Below are 10,599 nucleotides of genomic sequence, written 5' to 3'. Positions count from 1 at the left end.
AGTGAGACTTTCGCTTGAAATTTGGAACAACCAAATAAAGCAAATGTCGATGTTTATAAACGATTGTGCTATAATATATTACAAAAACATCGATAAATAAAACCATTTCAAGTGTTATTTTTGCGCAAACAGCGATACGTATGCTTAAAATAAGGGAATTCCTAGTAGATTAGATCCGCTCCTATAGAACCTAAATTCTCATTGGCTGTCCCAAAATACAATCCATCAAGGTCAGTAAACATGGCGGATAAATTCAAGTTAAGCTGTTGACACACACGAAAAATAACCGATATATGGGTCGTTGTGAATATTTTTGGATCGATTTATGTTTTGCATAATTACATATTTGGATTCCAGGTAAGAGATAATAATAAAATAGCCGTTTACAATGTACTTATAATTTGAGCCGAAATCCGTGCGGGAGTGATCCACTGCTGCATCTGCGCCATTATAGAGATCCTAAGGAGTTGTAGCCCTCTCCCAAAAAAAAAAAATCTGAGAGGGCTACATTATTGCAGCTAAGTTGGGACTTACTCCACGTGTGCGTCTGGTTAACACATCCCACGGACCGAACACGTCAACACCAACGAATGTGAAAGGTGGACAAGGCGTCAAACGGTCTCTAGGTAAGTCACTCATCTTTTGTTCTACGAACTTTCCTCGCAATCTCCGACAGATTACACAATGAAAGAGTATGGAGGATATAAGGCGTTTCCATCCAGTGATCCAGTATCCTGCCTTCCTCACGGCGCCTTCTGTGAGATGTCTCCCCTGATGCTCAGTCTGTTCATGGAAATGTCTAACAGTCAATGATGCAACATGATGTTTTCCTGGAATCAAGACTGGATGTTTCTCACCATATGGTAGGTCTGATATCTGGAGTCTACCTCCCACTCTTATGATCCCTACGTCATCTATAAAGGGCGCAAGCTTTAGAATGGAGCTTGTCCGCGGTATGGGTCTGCCCTCTATTAGGGCTTCAGTCTCTCTAGGATAGGTGTCTAGCTGCACTGCTGTAACAATTTGGTTCTCAGCCTCCCTGATGGGTTCCGTGTCATTAGTTTCAGTCTCTTTGTTTTTATTTCTGAATATTGTCATGAATTGCAGCAACACTCTTATTGCAGATAAGACAGATTTCCAACTGGAGAATCGCTTGAAACGAGATGCTCTGAGATAACCTCCGGTTTCCATGCCATCCGCCTTGGTCTTGCATGTGGTAACCTGAGGACGAATCTCTCGATTACTCTCAGGGTTGACAAGATGAAATCCTTCACTCAAATTAGGCTAAGTTTTTTTGTGTAATAAGGATATGGAAATAACGAACAGTATTCAATCTCAACGTCCATTAAACAAATATACAAAACAAGAGCAGAGCAAACACGGACCTCCGAAACATCAGAGGTGGGATCAGGTGCCATGGAGGAGTGAGCATCCCCTGCTGACCGGTCACACCCGCCGTGTGCTCATTGTCATAATCAGGAAATAACGGAAAAAATCCGTAGTCAATTCAGTGTATAAATAATGGACTAACAATTGGTATGAAAAACGTCAGTCAGCATTTCATTCAATGATAAATTGTATTTGCTGACAAGGTCATTGTATCGACCATAGAATTTACGAAATGATGACTTTAAACGAGACTGTTGATATTCTTGTTTCATCAACTTGCTTGTCAATAATTTACCTCGTTTAAGAAATTGTTCATACGTAGAGCATGCTCTTGCGTATCGAATCAACTGAGACGTAAGAAGTCTGGACCCTTCAGCCATGAACTATCCTGAAGTTGAGATGCCAGCATGATTCTGGTTCCTGAGTCTGCAGAATTTATCTCGGACCTTATGTAATTCCACTGTTCACTTTGAGATGACCGGTGGATCCTTACAACACGGTTGCTCACGTAAATTTAGAACCGTCTACTCGTATTCTGTAAATATCCTAACACCACTCGACTATCTGAATGGTACTAGTGTCATTCAATCCTAGTTCAAGATGTTTAGAGTTCAAGCCTCGGTATGGCGTGGCCATGTTTTGGTGCTATCTTAGATTTCCCATATGTGAAACCTATATGAATAGTTCTATTACTGTCAATAGCTTGCAGGAATGCGACAGCAGTAATCGCTTGCTCTGAGACATCTGAAAACACATGCAAACGTTTCACATCACAGTCCTAGTAGGAATGCTGAAGGAAACATTGGGAAACTGAAGATGTTCCGGAGATTTCAAAGAGTCCTTCCAATTTCTCCAGTCCTTTATGCGACACTCTGGCAATGGTTCGTCCCAATTTATAGTCTCAGCTATTAAGTCACGCATCAGGATCCTTCCCTGGAGTACGACTGGTGCGATCATTCCGAAGGGGTCAAATAGACTATTGACCACAAGACAGCACACCTCTCCTGGTAAATGGCTTCTCATCGTTCTGCACATGATACGTGAATGTGTCTGTGTTGAGGTTCCATACCAGTCCAAGACTGTGAAAGACTGTGCTGTAAAGGTAATTCAGCCTTAGCAATATCTAAGGTTTTCAAGTCACTTGCTAAGTCCTCTGTGCAAAAGCTGGTCATGACAGTCTTACTATTGGACGCTATCTTGTGGGGCTTAAGTTGTCCCTCTTGAAACAGAGTCTCTCGTGTCTTCTGTAATACACTTATAGCTTCCTCTCCTGTAGGGAAGGATGCGAAATCACCGTCCACATAGAATTGGTTGTTAACAAATTCCTTCACTTCCGGATCCTCAGATTGTTCCACACAACGACGGAGACCATAGGTCTCAACCGCCGGAGAAGGGGAGTTTCCAAAAACGTGGACACACATCCTATACTCAACTAGCTCTTTGTGGGGATCATGGTCTTGGTGCCAAAAGAAACGCAAGAAACTGCGATGATTCTCTGTCACGAAAAATTCATAAAACATCTGCTGTATATCCGCCATTACAACAAGTGGCTCTTTGCGGAAGTGATGTAGGACACCAACTAGACTGTTCATAAGCACAGGTTCTGACATCAAAACGGCGTTTAGTGAAATTCCCTTGTAGTGAGCTGAAGAATCGAAAACCACTCTAACCTGGTCCCCTGGATGGTACACTCTGAATAATGGCAGTTACCAACAATCCTATACTGCATTAAGTGGTGGCGCCACTTCTGCATGTCCATTCTGTAGCAGCTTTGTCATGAAAGTGCGAAAATGAACCCGTTTCACAGTCTCGTTGGAGATTTTTCTGTAAAATCCGTGCAAGTTTCAGCGCTACCTCTCTATTATTAGGTAAAGCGGAACGTGACTCCTTAAAGGGTAATGGTGTTTTTCAATGACCATCTGGTGTCCTTTTAAACTCCTTATTCATGATTTCCATAAACCGTCGGTCCTCGGCAGAGTATCCCTCTTTCTCATCATCATTTGTCCGAACAAACACATCCTGTCCAATTATGTCACTTTTTCCAGTATTTATTGAAACAGCTAAGTGATAATCACATGGTTCGAATATGCAGATGCTCGTCCACTAATCAGGATTGTAGTTTTGTTGACGCTAGCTACAGTCGATGGTGTATACGTGTCTCCTAGACAAACGTTACCAATCACTACCCAACCAAGTGGTAACCGCTAGGTACGTAAATGGAGCAGTCCTTGGCCCCGTCCTCTGTTCCAATACATGGTGTACTTCTGGTAAGTCTCTTCCGATAAGAAGTAAAATGTTTGCCTTCTCATCAAGAGAAGGGATCTGAATACCTTTCAAGTGTCCTAAATGTGTGATCACATCTGCTGTTGGGATCTCTTGGCGATCATTTGGAATGTTATTGCATTCGATAACTGGTGGAAGACCAATTCTAAATGTCTCATCTAGTGATTCTATAGTGAGTTCAGATATCTGTCTTCCTGTCACGGATGAGCGCCAAGCACATGTTGACAGGGTGTATTGCACAGACTCTGTCTTTGGGCTACACAGAGCATCAAAGAGCTTCGAACTGGCGAGTGTCCTATTGCTCTGATCGTCGATAAGAGTGTAAGTATGTTAATAGTTCTGAGGCGTGTCAGTAGAATATACACGCACAAGTAACGTTTTCCCGCAGGATTTCCCAGAAAATCCTGTCCACATACTTCCGTACACAAAGAGGTTTGTGGCTCCCCGCCATGACTGCTTCACTGACCTGAGGATTGCCTTGAGTTCTATGGACAACACCAACATGCACTGCTGTGGTATGTTCAGCACTTGAGAACACTCTACACTTAACCGGCACGTTACAGTCCTTTGCGCGGTGATCTGTAGACTCACAACACATGAAACACAAATTGCGGTCTCGCAAGAACTTCTTCCTTTCTGTCATAGAGAGCTTTAGAAATCCTTTACAGTCCTGTAAGCTATGGTCTGCATTATGTATTGGGCACTTTGATCCCACAGAATTGATAGAGTCTCTCACAGCTGTTTTCCTGTTATTTTCACTGAGTCCCCTGTTTCCTGTTTGAAATGGCTGCGGGTTGCATGTGAATACAAATCCAGGGTCGTTCTGGATAATACTCTGTTCGCGAATGAATACACTGAACTCTCTAAAGGGAGGAAAAGCCACCTCGTGTCTGTTTTTATATTTCACGGCTCTGGTATTGAAAAGTTCGACACCTAGCTGCAGAACTGTAGCTCTCTGCTTGAGAAAATTCGGACAGATAAAGCAGAGAGCTACAGATCCAAGCGTTGTAAAAACCTTCGATTTACGCCGACGATTTTTTGTCGCTCACTTCGGGTATTATTTCTTGTATTTTATACGTTTACCAGCTCTAAAAATGGTATTTAATAATTAATCATACATTAACTTCAATTCCTTATAATTTATTTACCTTTCAATGCTAACAAATGGCTGTTTGTGGTTACAGACGTCGAAATGGAACTCTTTTAAACCGACATTAAAAACTATATGTACAGGACTGTTTCGTACCGTTAAAAGGTAAATAAACTTAAATAAAGTTTCACAAATAAGAATTAAATATATGATTAATTATATGATGCAATTCTAAAAGCCAGAGAAAATTTCAAGTACACGAAATAAATACCTAAAGTACATGTAGCGACAAAAAATCGTCGGCGTAAATCGAAGGTTTTTACAACGCTTGGAACTGTAAGCTCTCTGCTTTATCTCTCCGAATTTTCTCAAGCAGAGAGAACAGTTCTGCAGCTATTCGACACCCAGATAGAGCAGGAGGAGACACCGGCGGTTGCGGTCAAAACCGAAGATTCTGCTGCACCTGAAACCAGCAAAGCTGAGGTGTGCCATGAGTTTTCTTTTAGTGACCTCGTTGACCTAACTGGAGATGAAATAGAAACGGAAAAAAACTTTGATTGAAAAGTACGAAATGTTTATGAAAGAGAACAGCAGCGAAAGGAAATTCCGACCCCTTGGATGTCTTATCCCTCCTCCCCCCTTAAAACTTAAAGATAAATTCAGTCTTTGAACTTGACAGGATTTTAAACATTCTGCTCAAATTTATTAATGATAATTAATTTACAATATATTGAAATGTATTGCAATATTCAAAGTAAAATGTTGCAATATTGTTTTCACTCGCAATACCCAACTCTAGCTCTAATGAATTTATAGTGAGAATACATTACTTCTTTTAAAATCTTCTCAGCTCCTGGGTATCAAATAAACTAACTTAGTATATAGTTATTATGCCTCAACCAAATTTGTGATTTTCATGGTCCCTGTGTCAGGGGATTTGCCATTTGGTTTAGGGGGGGGGGCTCTTTTGATTATGTAGTGAAAATATATTAATTCTCTGAAAATTGTTTCCTTTGCACCTGGGTATTATGCTAATGATCCAAGTATATATAGTTATGATGAGCAAGAGTGCCTCTTCCAAAATGATTAATTTCATGCCCCCTGGGTCAGGGGTATCAGGTGGCGGGTACATAGTCTGAAAATAAATTAATGCTTTGAAATCTGCTCTTTGGTATTAATCTACCATTTATGATGAAATAAAATTTATGATAAAATTTCCAAAATATTGAAATATGTGGCCCAATGGTCAATGGTGCCATTGGGGTGGGTTGCACAACTGGTTTTAAAGTGGAAGTGCATTTCTCTGTGTTATTCTGATCTATCTCTGGGTATTAAGTAAATAGAGTTAGCATGCTTTTTTATCATTATGATAAGTATAATGGCGCCTCTTTCAAAATTGTGAATTTCATGGCCTCTGGTTTAAAACACGAACCAAATTCAATTGTTGGAAAGTTGTTACATGGTACTCAGGTGACCTATAAGGCCCGTGGGCTTCTCGTTGATTTCAATGAACGGTGTTGCCATGGTAACAAAAAGTAGAAATTTTTGTAAAATAATTTTAAAATGCTATTACAAATACAGTTTTAGTTTGATTATAATATAATGTGACATGCAGATAGACTATACTAAGATACACTGTTGTCTTTATTGTTTTTTTTAAAATTTATTTTGATGAATAATGTTGCCATGGTAACTAAAATTGAAAATTCTTTAAAATTTCATGAAAAGCTACTCCTATTGTAGATTGATTGTATACTTATTGCAATATTGCCACAAAAAGTGACTTAATCAAGGACCATTTTTCTATTTATTGCTGTTTCAAAGTTTCAATATTGCCACAAAAAGTCTTAGAATTTTTCTATTTATTGCTGTTTCAAAGTTTCAAGTCAGAACTGCTCTTCCTTTGTTATAAGTATAAACAAGCACAGCTACAGTCTCGACAGAGACTTCTGGTTTCAGACAATCCCAGGTGTCTTAGCTGTTGCTATGTATGATTTTTTTTTGCTGAAAAACGACCCCAGACAATGTTGAAACCGGAAGATCCATTCTACTTGGGAGTGCATAGAAACTGGGCTGAAAAAAACCTGTATGGCATGTGTCTCAGGCTCTCAGAAAGAACTCATTAGGGTGCCTTGTAAAAACTCAGTGATAATTCTTTTCCGATATTTAGCGGAATTCCGCTAATTTGAATCCAAGAATCCGATATTTACAAGTATTTTCCTATATTTTAGGTTTTTTTCCATTTTTTGCGATAATGTCACGTTTTTGTCCGTTTTTATCCGTTTAAAAAAATTCAATGTGTCTAGTCCGTGATCAAGTCTGCATCAGCCAGAGGTTTGGTTCTATATCCAAGAAAAGTAAACGCGAACGTCAGGATGATTGTGATTTCCTTACACTCATGGTCATGGCGCTGTTCGTCCAGCCAGGCCATGATGTGAAAGTTGTTGACAAGAGTATTTCAAACCCTTGGAAAGGGTATTGGCTATCGCGAGTTGTTAAAGACGAAAAAATATCAGAAAATATTCGGAAGGCCTTTGAACCTGGAATAGCTAGATGTATTTTATGCAACAAAGACATCAACTATGGAAATCGTGGGTGGAAGGCTATTGAACATTTACTCTAAAAGCTGCATTCATTACTAATGCTTAAATTCGTCTGCGCCCTGCACCCCACGAGGGAGCCTTATTTGCCAATTCAATAAATTAAATGTTATTGTGGGAACAGTGTCCATCACAAACAAGAACCTGCCATTTGATTTCCTATGTTGGGGAGGAATGTTTTATTTTCAAACCAGTTTGGCAATCCCATCTTTGGTCCACCCACTTTCAGACACACAGACATTTGCCGATTTCATACCTGATTCTTTTGAAATGCCATATCCATGTAGATACCTTCGGGTTCCCAGCATAATAAAGTGTGCCAGGAGGGAGGGATCATGGATCCCTCGGCGTTTGCCAGGTTTATGCAACATACTTGTGTCGGTTTCGTTCATATGGAACTAGCTTTGTTATGCAGCAACCCAAAGTTCAAAGAAGTTGTCGAAACGTTCTTTTGTCGTGGCCTGATTTCAATCGGAACTAAGACTTTGAAGTACGTAGTATAAAATACGATCGTCTCCGTTTTAGCCTTTGCTGCCATATTTCCGAAGGCACTTTACCTTTAAATTTACTGCCTCTTCTCTTTGCCAGATCAGAGGCACATCGCAGAAAAATTGTGTTTTGTAAATTCAATTACACGTTCAGTCCTCTGCTTTGCATTCTCCATCAATTCGATTTCGTCTTTTCTGGAAGGTTTTTGGAGCCTCTCCCCTTCTTGCCCTTTCTGTTATTTTTCCTGTTGTCCTATTATTCAACATTTAAGGGGGCAGTGCCTTAATATCGCGAGTAGCGCTTCCTCGCGTGTATTAAGGAATATGCACTATATCAATTTACATAGATATACTTTCACTTTAATTAGTTGAATCTGGTTGCATATAACATTTATTTAAAATATACTGCTCTATACTCCGGATAATATGACAGAGCAACAGTTGTAAATAAATCACAGGGGAAAGAATGAATTATTGAGAAATTGCATCGGTCAACACTGGTTTTAATTTGGCAGAAACAATTCCACGGCAATTTTCATAATGTATACTAGACGCCCGCGTGGGTTCGAATCCCACGGTGAGACCAGTCCTTCGGATGAGACCGTATAAACGAAGGTCCGAGTATCAGTTGCAGTAGTTGCTGGGAAAAAGATCCCTCAACTGCTCAATGGCCGTTTTCAACTTCGTCTGTCTCCAATCTACATGTATTCAAATGTACATTTATCATGTTTAAATAAGAAAGGAAACCATTCAAATAAGGAAGAAGTAAAAGTGTCGGAGAAAAATGTACGGCATGCAGTAAATAGTGTTAGTTAAAAATGGCAAAAAGATTGAAGGTGTTAATAATGAAAAGGGAGGTTTTGTCAAACTGGTAAGGGCGACTCAACTGCATGTAGTGATGGATCGAAATTATAGAAGAGTGGACAGGGAGGAAAAGAAAACAATTAGGGAACGCAATACCCCCATCCTGACAAAATAAAAATCTTATTTGGATTGACTGAGAGAGAAAAGGATTGACTGATTGTATATTTTTAACGTCCCTCTCGAGATTTTTTCATTCATATGGAGACGTCACCGTATGCCGATGAAGGGCTTCAAATTTAGACCTATACTCGGCACTGAGGGCCATTGAGCAGTGAGGGTTCTTTATCGTGCCAGCGCCTACCGTGACACGGGACCTACGTTTTTATGGTCATATTCGAAAGACCTGTGACTTTCACTTCTAGTGCCGAGCGCTTGGCGAAGGAACAGTCACTACCTATGTTCACGTCTTAGGTATGACGCGGCGCCGCGAACGAGAATCAAACCCGGGCCTCCCGATCACGAAGCGAACGCTCTACCACGAGGCTTCCGTAACCGGTGAAAGAAAAAGAGAAAAGAATGCATGCTATTTTATTTCTGGAATCGGTTTCGCTCTCGCCTAGTTTTACCACATACTTTTTCGTGAAGCGATGCTTTCCGGTTTCAGCTAACATTATAAACCTGATGTTTTGAATGATCAATTCATTGGTTATTTAGGTTAAACGCGACGGAAATTGAAAGTTGACATCTGATTTTAATTACGAGACTCTGTGTGATTTTATACAAAACCTAAGGAGGAGCTTAATTAACATGTGCAATTCAAAACCATTCAATTCAATGCAAAGCGGGTAAAAAGGAGAGTTTGTAAAACGAAATTCCTACTTTAATTGGAATAAATACATTTTCAATACAAACGAGCTGAAAGTCATTCTGATCAAACGTTTAGATAATACAATTCCACTATATGTCATAAAAAAACTAAAAATAACAATGGAACGCCATAGCTGCCTTAAGGTATGGGGTCAGTTCACTATGTTACGTGGTACCCATTCCTCGTTATAAGGTGAACGGTACATAATAAATGGTATGTTCGGTGTAATAAAGTGCAGGTTCATTGTTCAAGGATTAAAGGCACGAAATAAATGGTGTGTTCAATATATCAAAGGATCGGTTCCATATATTAAATGGTCACCGCACCATATTATAGGGTGAATGGCGCGACCGAAATGGTGTGTTCAATATATTAAAGAGTTGGTTCCTCATATTACCACCACTCATTATAAATGGTGTGTTCAATACAACAGGTCTCTGTTGAAGCTCTACTGGTTTGTACTTAAAAAAAATTGTGTGTAAAAAACAAATAAATAAAATAATGATCCTTGATTAGGTCTGTTAATGTTCTTAGTGTAGTCTGCTTGCATGCCACATTATATTATAATCAAACTAAAACAGTATTTGGAGTAGCATTTTGAGAGTATTTAACAGGAATCTCTATTTTTAGTGTATCCTAGTGTAGTCTACTTGTGTGCCAAGTTATATTGAAATCAGACCAAAACTGTAGGACGAATTGCATTTTGAAAGAATTTCAAAGAAATTTCTATTTTTAGTAACCATGGCAACACCGTTCATCGAAATCAAAAACAGATAAACAGAACAAGTAGAGCTTTTTAAAAAAGCTTACCGTCTTTAGCAACAATCTTAAACAGTAAACTGATGTACACCTATCAGGCCGTATAATTCTTTTGAATTTCTTGATTTTGTATTTCTACATTAGATTTTTACTGGCATTAGCCCTACCAATATAATGTCGCTCGGTCATCTCCTGAAACTGTCCTAGAGCTTTCGGCAAATCTCGGCTGATTCCATTCCAATCGCATCATCTCGGGTCTTTCCGTCAGAGGTCGGAAAAACAACGTTTTCCGCTAATCGGAAAGGCTCGAGAAGTTGC

General features: G+C 39.6%; 1 protein-coding gene across 1 annotated transcript; it reads right to left on the bottom strand.

Moving 5' to 3' along the window:
• Positions 1 to 504: 504 nt before the first annotated feature.
• Positions 505 to 1,191, bottom strand: LOC134252346 (uncharacterized). Its single transcript, XM_062734791.1, has one exon. The coding sequence runs from the start codon at positions 1,189 to 1,191 to the stop codon at positions 505 to 507; it is 687 nt and encodes a 228-aa protein (XP_062590775.1).
• Positions 1,192 to 10,599: the final 9,408 nt, after the last annotated feature.

The sequence above is a fragment of the Saccostrea cucullata genome, unplaced genomic scaffold (assembly GCF_032062105.1).
Source record: "Saccostrea cucullata isolate Sc308-1 unplaced genomic scaffold, CSIRO_AGI_Scuc_v1 ctg69, whole genome shotgun sequence".
In the NCBI taxonomy this organism is placed as follows: domain Eukaryota; kingdom Metazoa; phylum Mollusca; class Bivalvia; order Ostreida; family Ostreidae; genus Saccostrea; species Saccostrea cuccullata.
Note: the sequence above shows the minus strand (reverse complement) of the source record. Positions and strands in the feature narration are given on the sequence as shown.

Excerpts from the sequence above, each read along its gene's own strand:
- LOC134252346 (XM_062734791.1), bottom strand. The coding sequence starts at position 1,191 with ATGGAAACCGGAGGTTATCTCAGAGCATCTCGTTTCAAGCGATTCTCC.